Source organism: Sciurus vulgaris (assembly GCF_902686455.1).
Source record: "Sciurus vulgaris genome assembly, chromosome: 11".
NCBI classification, from domain to species: Eukaryota; Metazoa; Chordata; class Mammalia; order Rodentia; family Sciuridae; genus Sciurus; species Sciurus vulgaris.
In genome coordinates this window covers 125,664,557-125,677,311 of record NC_136472.1, presented here as the reverse complement: position 1 = coordinate 125,677,311, position 12,755 = coordinate 125,664,557, and the positions used below count along the sequence as shown (strand labels likewise).

General features: G+C 38.4%; 1 protein-coding gene across 3 annotated transcripts in view; it reads left to right on the top strand.

The window, feature by feature from the left end:
* PRDM10 (PR/SET domain 10) overlaps positions 1–12,755 on the top strand; it is a 100,146-nt gene that overhangs the window by 19,583 nt on the left and 67,808 nt on the right. For 2 of the 3 annotated variants that reach the window (XM_079104125.1, XM_079104123.1), the window contains exons 2-3: positions 6,964–7,006; positions 10,698–10,877. In XM_079104125.1, coding sequence (XP_078960251.1) covers positions 10,809–10,877 — 69 coding nt within the window. In that variant the 5' untranslated portion in view covers positions 6,964–7,006; positions 10,698–10,808. The remainder of the gene's footprint in view (positions 1–6,963; positions 7,007–10,697; positions 10,878–12,755) is intronic. The other variant, XM_079104124.1, reaches the window with a different exon arrangement.

Below are 12,755 nucleotides of genomic sequence, written 5' to 3'. Positions count from 1 at the left end.
GTTCATCAGGCCAGAGAGTCTCTGGGCCTCGCAGCTTCCTGTTTACACTAGAGGAACATTTATTCCTTAGTGATGGGGAGGCATTATGTGGCAGAAGAGAATGTCCAGCAGTTAGCCATTCTCTTCGCATTTGGTATCTACTCCCTACCTCACCTTCTTGTGCTGCCTTGAGGCTTCCCCACTACTGGGTATCACCTGGCTTTTCAGTGCTGATGGGCACAGGTATGAGCCGTGGGCACTTAGAGTCATACCAGCGAGAGAACAGCAGACAAATTCTGTCTCCACCTCCTGCTTCTGTGGTGTCTGGGCTGTATCCTGAGTCCATCTACAGCTCCTAATCAGACGTGAGACTCAACCTCGTCCATTTTCTTTCTTAGAGTTTTTATGATCATTTTGCAGGTCCATCACTTTCCCTGTACTTTATTTCTTTGGTATATCTAGTTTTAACTTTCAGGAAGGAGCCATCAATTTATGCTAGTTAGTTTGTACTGAGCCAGACAAGTTACTTGTAAGTGCATTCTCTGGAGTGTATATTGCATCTTTCCAGAGCAGTAATGGTATGTCTAGCATAAAAGGGGCCGGGCCAGTACAGAAACCTTTCTTGATGATGATGATGATGATGATGATGATGATGATGATGATGATGATTTTATTTATTTTTTTTGATACCAGGGATTGAACTCAGGGGCACTCAACTATTGAGCCACATCCCCAGCCCTTTTTTGTATTTTATTTAGAGTCAGGGTCTCACTGAGTTGCTTAGGGCTTCACTAAGTTGCTGAGGCTAGCCTAGAACTTGTGATCCTTCTGCCTCAGCTTCCCAAACCACTGGGATTACAAGTGGTGCCACTGTGCCTGGCTGTGTCATAATATTTTTAAAGTGAAAATTGCATTTCTAGTTCAACCTGGAGTCCTGGAACCCATCTTCTTTTGAAGATGGAGCTGGGCCACTTCCTCTTCTGTATGAAGGAGCTACTAGAGTAGTGGCTTTAGTAGAGAAGGACCCTGGGATGGTGGGTACAAGACTGGTACTGGTGTATGATAAGGGGATAGAATTGTGGGATGGGCGGCAGGATGGTAACTCAGAAACTCCTGGGAGGGAAGCAGTTGTGGAGGTGGGCATATTAGGAGACTCCATTCTCTGGGGGCCCTGTGATAGAACTTGCTGGATAATTGGGAGTTTGTTCTTTTCCTTCTTTCTTCTTCTTACTCTCTATTACCATCAGTGCTACCCTGTAGGTATCACCTAGGGTGAGCTTGGAGGTGGGCTGTCATCTTTCCTACTAGATGGTGAGGTTCACAGAAGCAGGATTTTTGCTTTTTTTTAACCCCAGTGCTTGCCATGTACTAAGAAATGTGTTTGATGTTCATCAGGCAAGAGAAAATTGCTACCATTTTTTCATTGCTACCATTTCTTGAATGTTCATCATTGTGCTAAGATTATAAATGTTGCCATGTTTTATGGAATCTGAGATGCTGATGGGAAGATACATAATATTTTATTTATCAGTAAGAAAGAAAAAACCCTTGTTAATTAAATTCGGGCACCAATGCTTTTTTTGACTTAGAATGTTTATTATGTACTTTCTGTTATCATCATAGTGTGGAGATCAAACCCAGAACTTTGTGCATGCTAGGCAAGTGCTCTTCCACTGAGCTCTCCTGCTGTCCCCAGGCCTGTTATATACTTATTGAAAGAGCTCTTTGAGATTTATTTACATATAGATTTTTAAATCATATCATGTGCATACATGAAAGGGAAACTAAGTGAGATAAATTGACTAAGGTATTTCTAAGATTTCTTCACTCTAAGAGTCTGCTTTATGAGAATTGCTTTGATTTGGAGTTTGTGATGTGGTAATTTCCAATGTAGTGTTGTTCTCTTTGCTATCAAGAATGTGAGTGATGTGGCATTTCTTAAGAGGGTACACCGCTGTCTCCAGCAATCTGTTGTGTCTGATACCGTTCTGCAAGTTTTGATCCTGGGGTTTTCTTATTTGGTCTGTAGCCAGCTATTCTGTCCCACAAATCTCAGTAATGGCAATACATCATGCAGTTTTCTCCATGTGGGCTATCTTTTTCTCTCCAGGTCCTGTAAGACTTGATTGTTAAGGTCATTATTCCAATGATGGAGATTTGTTTCCCTAATCAAGTTTGTGCCTCACTATGGTTTCCATGACTTTTAGTTTCAGTATCAAATTATAGTGATCTTTTTTTTTTCTTTTTTAATTTTTTTTCTTTTTTTTTATAATGTATTTTTTTTATTGTAAACAAATGGGATACATGTCGTTTCTCTGTTTGTATATGGCGTAAAGGCATACCATTTGTGTAATCATAAATTTGCATAGAGTAATGTTGTTTGATTCATTCTGTTATTTTTTTCCCTTAAATTATAGTGATCTTTTTGAGGACATTTAAAATCACAGAGCTGAGTGTGGTGGCACATGCCTGTAGTTACTTGGGAGACTGAGGCAGAAGGATCACAAGTTCAAGGCCTAGCTGGACAATTTGTCTCAAAAACAAAACAGAACAAAACAAAACAAAACAAAACAAAACAAAACAAAGTGAATTGGAGATGTATCTCAGTTGTACATAGGACCTGGGTTCAATCCCCAGCACTGACCAAAAAAAAAAAAAAAAAAAAAAAAGTTAAAAAAAAAGCACTTAAGATTCTTTGTGTCCACTATCACAGTTGAAGTGAAGCCAGACTCATAATAAACCACAGTGAACAAGGAGGTCACTCATGAACCAGCAGTTACCCTACTTTCTGATTGCACCTGGATGATAGTGATTGAGACATACCATTGAGTGTGAAATAGTTCGCTATTTCAACAGCGTTAAAATGTGGTGGAAAAATGCATCATAGATTTGATGAAATATGCACAGACTGTTAATATTACAGATCCATAATTCTTAAAATAACAATGCAGGGCTGATAGTTTGGATATTCCAATGAAGACACAGAAGATCAGAGTGTGTGACTACTAACATCACAACTACCAAATACTTGATAGATTTGAGGGCTCAGTCTTCAGATTTGTCTGATTCTAAAGCTCCCATTCTATACTATACAACATTGTTGAAAAACAGTAAAGTTTTAGGAGGGTAGGTCTTTTTTTTTTTCTTTTGAGGTAATATCTTGCTGTATTGCCCAGGCTGAATTCCTGGGCTCAAATGATTCTTTTGCCTTAGCTTCCCAAATAGCTGAGACTACAGGGATGTGTCCTCCACCTGGCTTTTTTTCTTTTCTTTCTTTTGATATACTGATGTTTTTGTTTTTGTGGTGCTGGTGTTTGAACTCACTGAGCTACACCCTCAGCCTTTACACTGGTGTTTCTGACAGACTGAGAACAATGACCGGCATGTATAAAGTACTCAGTAAACATTGTTGAGTAAAGTTGATCATTAGGAGGTAGAAATGCAAACTTGTCCTCTTCCTGGGAATGAAGCCTCTAACTCCTTTTTTTTTTTTTGTACTGGGTTTTGAACCTAGGGGTTCCTAACCACTGAGCAACATTTCCAGTCCTTTTATTTATTTATGTATTTGAGATAGGACCTTACTAAGTTGCTTAAGGCCTCGCTATGTTGCTGAGGCTAACTTTGAACTTGTGATCCTCCTGCCTCAACCTCCTGAGCTCCTGGGATTACAGGCATGTGCCACCACATCTGGTTGAAGTATCTCTTTTTGGACAATGGGAGAGGAGAGAAAAGGGATGCTATCTTTTAGATAAGGTGTAGGTGGTTCTCCTGTCAGATCTATAGCAGATAAATAAAGTGGAGGAGTAGAGAGAAGTCCATGCCCATCAGCACCTGCCTGCTGGACAGCACTAACATGTCTCTAGGAGTTCTTCCTGTTTCCTATAAATCATCAACAGGCTCTATAAATTTCACAGCTAAAAAGAAAATAAATATGGGTTTAGTGGTAGAGCACTTACCTTGTATGCCTGAGGCCCTGGGTTCAATACCCAGCCCTGCAAAAATAAATAAATAAATAAAATATTAAAAGTAAATAAATACATAGAAAAGGAAAATGAGCATGACAAGTCTTATGTATAGACTCTTATTACAAAAGAAATTTTTGCAGAGGGATGGACTAATAATTGTTTTTTGAAAGACTCTGTTTTGAAAATGCAGAAGCACTGCATATTTGTCTACAAATTTTGAAAATTGATACATTTGAGCATCCATGATGGGCTAGACCTGTGCCCAGAATTGTCAAAAATATAATTTAGCCCTCGCAATAATTTTAGGAAGTAATTATTATCTCTATTTTACATATGATGATGTTGAGTCTGAGATTTGGCTAATGTGAAATGTGATAGACCAGTTTTTTTTTTTTTTATATATATTTTTTCGTGGTACTGGGAGTTGAACCCAGGGACTCATAAATGCTAGGCAAGTGCTCTACCACTGAACTACTTCCCCAGACCCTAATAGACTTTAGAAACCATTTTTATGCTCTCATTTTGCAAATGTCCAGAGGATTTAAGGTGATTTGCTTGGTAGCGAATCATGCCTAGAGTTCAGTTTTCCTGAACAATGTATTAAATAATAAAGAATGACAGAATATTATACTGATGTTTCAAGTAGTTTAGTAGTTATAGAAACTTCATGCGTCTTATAGCCATATCTTCTTTTTTTTTTGTTTTGTTTTGTTTTTGTGGTGCTGGGGATTGAACTCAGGGTCTTGAGCATACTAGGCAAGCACTCTACCAACTGAGCTATGTCCCCATCCCCTTTATAGTCATATCTTAAAGAACAAGAACTACTAACTGGATATCTGGTGTCAATACTTTGGATCCCAGACATTTTTTTATTGTGCACTGGGGATGGGACCCAGGACATCATGCATGCTAGACAAGCATGCTGCCACTGAGTGACACCCCAGTCCAGACATTTTTTGAATTAGAGTGTTTTCACCATCTTGGGAAAATAGAAAAAGAAAGAAACTCACTTTCCTCCTATACTCTCACTCAACAATCAGCACAGAAAACTTCTGTGACCAAATGTGTGGGCGCACCCCCCACCTCCATCCAGCAAGCAATCAATTCTGCACCAGCTGTGTGTCCTCTAATCCATTTCAGCTGTGACCATATCTGTCTGGAGATAGCTCATGTCCTGCAGGTTTAAGACTCAGCCCCCATGACTACCCCTGTTTCAGAGGCCAATCATAAGCCCCAGGTTGTTTTACCTATGCTTCTGACTGACCTGCATAAATCTGGATTCCCATCCCCCTTCTCAGATTTGATTAATTTATTAGAGTGGTTCACAGAACTCAGGGAAATATTTATTTACTAGCACATCACAAAGGCTATTACAAAAGATATTAATTCCAAATGAAAAGATGCATAGGGTAGGGTAGGGGAGATGGGCACTTTCTGGGTGTTCCACCTTCCAGGAACCTCCATGTGCTTAGCTATCTGGAATTTTGCAAAACTCTGTCCTTTAGGGTTTTTTGCATGGCATATTTGATTAAATTACTGGCCTTTGGTGATTGGGTTAACCTTTTCAGCCCCCCTCCCCTCTATTCCTCCTGTCTGCTCCATATATAACCCCAGATTGGAGATCCAGGCTGAAAGTCCTAACCCTCTAATTCTGCCTCGGTCTTTCTGGTGACCAGTTCCCATCCTAAGCCATTGATCATGTCATGTCAAAAGACACTTACCCTTTAAAGATCCAGGAATTTTAGGACTTGTATACTGGGTAAAGGGGACAAAAACATATGTGTATTTTACATCACATTGGGCTTTATTTGCTAGAGGATTTTAAATTTATTGAGAGCTGCCATTACAGACAGTAATTCATATCCTTATTGTTAAATTTTACTGGTATGTTTTCCTGGTAACAGATTAACTCCCCCCCATTTTGTTTTCTCCTATCTGCTAAGTAGTTATTCCCTTCTGCCCACTTCATCATCCGCCAGTTTACCAGTGTTTTGTCATGCATCATTTCTGAATACTGGTAAGATCAGAAGAGATCCTTCAGTCTGGAATAGTTGTCCTGTCCCTTCTTACTCCTGCTCTCTTCCTCCTGTTCATCTATCAAATTTCATCTTTTCCAAGAAGTCATCCCTGACCACCCCTATTTGGAGTAGGTAGCCTTTCCTGTCCCCACTGTACATTATGGTATCTTTAAACCACTCAGTGAAATCATCTAGGTCTGCCACAAGCCAGGAGTTAACAAAACATACTCCTTGACCTTGAGGAATGAAGAGGAGGCTGACAAGTAGATAGGAAAATGCAACATGATTGGATAACTTAAAAATTTTTTTTGGCACTGGGAATTGAACTCAGGAGCACTAAACCACTGAGCCACATCCCTAACCCTATTTTGTATTTTATTTAGAGACAGAGTCTTACTGAGTTGTTTAGCGCCTCGCTTTTGCTGAGGCTGATTTTGAATTTGCCATCCTCCTGAGCTGCTGGGATTACAGGCATGCACCACTATGCCCTGGCTGATTGGTTAACTTTTTTTTTTTAATTTTTTCATTTGTTCTAATTAGTTGTACATGCCAGTAGAATGTATTTATACATTTTGATAAATCATACATAAATGGAGTGTAATTTCTCATTTTTCTGATTGTACATATTGTAGGATCACATTGGTCATGCAGTATATGTACATGAGGTAATAATAATGTCTGTTTCACTCTAATATCCTTCCTATGCCCATATCCCCTCCCCTCCTTCCACTCCTCTCTACCCAATATGATGTAATTCTGTTCTTCCCTAGGCCCTCACCCCCTTATTGTGAATTAGCATCTGCATATCAAAGAAAACATTCAGCCTTTGGTTTTTTGGGTTTGGCTTATTTCTCTTAGCATGATATTCTCTAACTCCATCCCTTTACCAGCAAAGGCCATAATTTCATTCTGATTACTATATAGTAAGCAGTGTGCTATATGCACTTGTGTTCATTATTTTATGTCATTCTCTTAATAATCTTATGACCCTTGTTTTACAGGGAAGGAAGAGAAATTTAGAAGACTTATGTGATCTACCCCAAGGTCAGTTAAGCCTCAGAGTAGCTACCCATATCCAGATTCCGAGCTCCTGTCCTTCCTCCCTCTGCCTGTTCTTCTGTCTGTTGCCCCTACATGCTTCAGTGTACTTGGTCTGTGTCTCGGGTGGTCTCAAGCACTATTCATAGAATAGCACCAATGTGTGTGTTGAGAAACTAATAATGACTTCATTTTCATAGAACAACTTTAACTGCTTCAGTATCTACCCTCAGAGATTCCAAAAGGAGATGATCATGGTGGCCCATGCCTATAATCCCACAACTCAGGAGGCTGAGACAGGGGGATCATAAGTTTAAAGACAGTCTGAGCAATTTAGGGAGGCCCTAAGCAACTTAGTGAGACCCTGTCTCAAAAAATAAAAGGGGCTGGGGGAGTAGCTCAGTGGTAAAGCACCCCTGGGATCACCAGTACCAAAAAAAAAAAAAAAGTTTCCAAAAGGATACAGTATACTAGCACATGCAATACAAGGTACTAGCACTTGTAAAACAATGTATGTCAAAAGTTATTCATCATGGTATTGCAGGTAATAGTAAGAAATTAGAAATAACCTAAATGTTTTTCAGTGCAAGATTGGTTAAAGAAATTATGATATATTTATACAATGAAATTGTGCAGCTATAATAAATAATAAGGACATTGTATAGAGATGTGCAGCAATATAAAAAGTATGATGTTATATGGAACAAACAAGGTGTTAAAGAAAAGGGACTTGGTAAGGAATCATAGTTATGTTTCTTTCTTTTGGTGTTGGGGATTGAACCCAGGACCTCCTACTGAGCTACACTGCAGCCCTAATAGTGTGTTTCTGTTTGTGACTGAGAAAATGAAGGCAGGAAGACTCTCTGGGCTTTGTGTCATGTGAAGTCGTAGGCTATGCCTGCCTGATCCCCACAGCTACTTTGTGCCTAGCATAGTGTGCACTCAAGTGTTTGTGCAATCAAGGAACCAAGTTGAAAAAAAGAGAAAATCTCAAATTCCCTTATTGGAAGGACTCTTCTCTTTTGTGATATTCCTGCTAAAAATATGCATCCTAAATCTAACCATGAAGAAACATCAGACAAACTGAAATTGAAGAACATTCTGAAAGATAAATGGCTTGTGCATTTCAAAAATGTCAAGGTCACAGATGACTTAAGAGAGCAGAAATCTATTGGATTGAAGAAGACTGAAGGAACATGACAATTGAATACACTGTGTGAGATGCCAGATTGGATTAGGGCCAGAAGGAAAAATGTTTCTTTGACTATAAAGGACATTAATCAGACAATTGGCCATATTTGAATAAGGTCTATAAATTGGATAATTGAGATGATCCAATTCAATGTTAACTTCTGGGTTTTGGTAATACTACTGTGGTTATAAGAAAATATTTTTGTTTTTAGGAATTAGGCACTTAAGAATTTAAGAGTACAAGGGCATTGGGTCTGTGATTTACTCTCAAGTGGTTCATATGGGAAAAAAGAGAATAATAATAAAGCAAATATGGTAAAATTTTAGCATTTGAAAAATACAGTAATTCTTTGTACTATTTTTGTAACTTTTCGGTCTGAAATTATTTAAAAAAAATTTTTTTTTTTTCCTTTCATAGTACTGGGTTTAAATCTAGGGTCTTGCACTTGCAGACACCCCATCACTGAACAATATTCCACCCTTGAACTCAGGATCCTCTTGCCTCAGCCTCCCATGTAGCTGGGATTTCAGGTGTGCAACACCATGCCTGGCTCTTTTTATTGGTATTTATTTTACTATTTATTACTATTATTTTTATAGATATTTATATTACTGGTGACATTTTTCCCTAGGCTTCTTAATTTTTTTTTTTTTTTTAAATAACAACTTTGTTGAGGTCTAATTTACATACCATATGCAATTCATCCTGAAGATCTTTTTACGTACATTTTAAATAGTGCCACTATCTAAAGGAGGCATTTTACTAAAAATCAACTTTATTAGGGTATAATTTATACATGATAAAATTCACATATTTTGATTGAAGAGGTTAATGAGTTTTTGTTTTTTTTTTCCTTTCTTTTTTCTTAGTACTGGGGATTAAACCCAGGGCCTCATACATGCTAGATTTGTTCCCTGCAACTGAGCTACATTCCCAGCCCTTTTTATTTTTATTTTGAGACAGAATCTCACTAAGTTGCCCAGGCTGGCCTTAAATTTGTAATCCTCCTGCCTCAGGCTTCTGAGTAGCTGGAATTCTAGGTATGCACTACTGAAGTCAACTAGTTGATGACTTTTTTTTTTTTTGGTACCTGGGATTGAATGCAGAGGGGCTTAATCACTGAGCCACTTCCCTAGCCCGTTTTTATATTTTTTTAGAGACAGAGTCTTGCTGAGTTGCTTAGGGTCTCGCTAAATTATTGAGGCTGACCTTGTACTCCCTGGTCCTCCTGCCTCAGCCTCTCTAACCACTGGGATTACAGATGTACTCCATCACACCTGGCCTAATTGATGACTTTTGATACATAAAATTCTCTATGTAACCATCACTTCAATCCAGATTCAAGATAAAAGATATTGCCATTTGTTCAGAAAGTTCCTTCGTGCCCCTTTGTTTATACATTCAGTTGTTGACAAGGGCGTTAAGTACCTTTTGAATGAGGAAAGGAAGAATAAGCTATATGGCAGGTGAACAAGTGTGGGGGATGGTGTAGGAGGGATGAGGATGGCAGGAACAGGCTCCTGAGGTACTCAGAAGATGGTTTCCTTGCAGTTTGGACACAACAGTTTCTATTCCAGAGCCAGGCACAGACATAGGGTTTTCTAGTATCTTTCATTTTTGGGGATTTATTCTGGTTCAGAGATTAGAGGATGTGTGGTCTAAATGTGTGCTTCTCAGTGTATTTCGGTTAATAATGGAGAACATTCTGGCTGGCTGTTGGCTCATGATCTTTTTTACCTGATTTTATTGGTGTTCTGATCATCTTACCTTTTCCTGTCTACGTCTGCTACTTTACTAGGAGATTGGGAAGAAGTGTATCATGTTGGCTGCTGCCCTGTTAACACAGCATTTCTCATCTGATGTCTAAAATGTCAATGTATTATTTTTCAAATAGGAAGATTATTGCTTTAAAAGTCTATTTTGGAAAGGAATAAGATGTGGATTTTATGCATATTGATGCTAAGTAAAACTTGATTTGGTCATTGATCACTCCTATACTGACCAAATGGGAAACAAATTTATATTTTCACTCACCAAATTGTGGCCCAGGAAATCTAGTTCCCTATACCTGCCATTTCCCCCCTTGTTTTGTGACTTTTACTTTTCTTCTATTCATTTTTAGTAGAGATGGTTTAGGTAGGTAGTGTCTGCCATAAAAAAGCTTGGGCAACACAGTGATCAGATTAGGGTATGAACTTATCACTTGCCTGTTTAACATCTGGAAAACTGTTCTCAAGAGAACTAAAATTACCTTCAGCATTTTTAATGAGGGTTACAGTATATATACAGTGTACACACATTTGCACTGCCCCCCAACAAGTGCCTAGAACACACCAAACACACAATGCATTATATTATCATTCTAAATAATTCCATTCTTACCTTTTAGCTCAGGTGTGTTGCCTTGTAACAAAGCTTTCCCCCATCCCCCTGTTGGTAAAACTACAATTTATTAAAATGCATTCATCAACTTAAAATTTTGGTTCCTTTTCTTTCTCTTCTCAGACTAGTTGCAGAGAGAACTTTCTGTCCTTCGTGAACACGTACTTGCTGGACAGATGACCGTCCTCTGCCCTGTGCTGCTGTAGGTGGCCCAGACTTGTCCAGAAGGAAAATATGGATTCCAAAGATGAAAGCTCACATGTGTGGCCAACTTCTGCAGAGCATGAACAGAATGCTGCACAGGTGAAGGGTGTTCTCTAGCTGGCTATTGATATTAGTGTTTGTTTGTTTGGTTTCTTTTCTCTCAGTGTACCATCCTTCTCATCCCCACTGCCCCACCTCTCCCCTCCCAAAGTTCCTTCATTCTTCCCTGCCTACACCCCCCCCCCCAAACTATGGATCAGCATCCACTTATCAGAGGAAACATTCGGCCTTTAGTGACTTATTTCACTTAGCATGATATTCCATCCATTCACCTACAAATGCCATAATTTCATTCTTCTTTAAGGGTGAGTAATATTCCATTGTGTATATGTACCATATTTTCTTTATCCATTCATCTATTAAAGGGCGTCTAGGTTGGTTCCACAATCTATTTATTGTGAATTGAGCTGCTATAATCATTGATGTGGCTGTGTCACTGTAGTATGCTGATTTTAAGTCCTTTGGGTATAAACTGAGGAGTGGGATAGCTGGGTCAAATGGTGGGTCCATTCCAAGTTTTCTTGGGAATCTCCACACTGAATTTCTGTGTTTTTGCTGGGTTCAGTTTACTGACAGCTAAAGAAATAATAGCTACTTTATAGTAATAAGCAGTTGGAAGGGAGTTGACAGGAAGAACTTGTGCATAAGGATAAGGGAATGTCTCAGTACTCTGAATGCTGCCTTGCCATGGTTCACTGTGAGTTAGAAGAGCACCCGCAACACACACTCCAGGTTTCTCTGCCTTCTTCTTGGTTTCAGTTTTTATATCCTACTTTATTTTTTGTGTTTGGTGTTGAAAGCCTCAAAGTGTTGTTTCTATTAATGTCATACAGTATAGGGTTTTGATTCTTTGAGAGTTATAAGTAAGGTACAATGTATGTTTATAAAGTGAGTGTCCTTTTTAATTTAAAATGTAAATTTCTAAGTGCAAATTATCCCATTATGAGTCACAAATTTTAGTCAGTCATTTATTCAAATGCTGTTGTCATTGATAATCTCCGGCTTTTTCTTTTAGTTTTTTTTTTTCAGTACTGGGGATTGAACCCCGAAGAGTACTCTTCCACTGTGCTACATCTCCAGCCTTTCTTATATTTATTTTGGAACCAGCTTCATGTTCTTTTTCTTTGCAAAGGGGATTCATACGTTGCTCATACGTTCATCCTGAGTTCAAGCAATCTTCTTGCCTTAGCCTCCTGAGTGTCTGGGACTGTAGGCTCATGCCATTGACTCCCTGGCTTCACCTGCATATTCTTTTGACTTTTCATGGTACAGGCAAATGTCCACATTTTTGGGTGAGGATTTGAATTTTAGAATGGGTCCTAGGGAGCCATGTTTTATATGTGACCAAAGTATAAAACTTAATTTTTTTTTAAATTTATTTTTTTATTGTAAACAAATGGGATACATGTTGTTTCTGTTTGTACATGGAGTAACAGCATGCCATTTGCATATTCATACATTTATATAGAGTAATGATGTTTGATTCATTCTGTTATTTTTTAAAACTTAATTTTTATACATTGGGATAAATGTGAAATTTTTATTCAAATATTTATTCAATCACATAACCACAGTACTATCATAAAAATCAGGAAGTAAACATTGAAACATTCAAATAGGCAAGGCTTATTTAATTTAAGTAATATCATATTTATTATAAAATGTAAAACTGATCATCTGGTATGATTGAAAAGTTTCAGTCTGAAAATTTTTAAAAATGCAGTTGTGTAGTGGCACATATCTTTAGTCCCAATACTTGGGAGGCTGAGGCAGGAAAATCACAAGTTCGATTGAGTCCAGCCTCAGCAACTTAGCAAGAACCTGTCTAAAAATGAAAAAGAAAAAGGACTGGGTATGTAGCTCATAGCTCAGGTTAAAGCACTCCTGGGTTCAATCCCCAGGACCAAAAACAAAAGG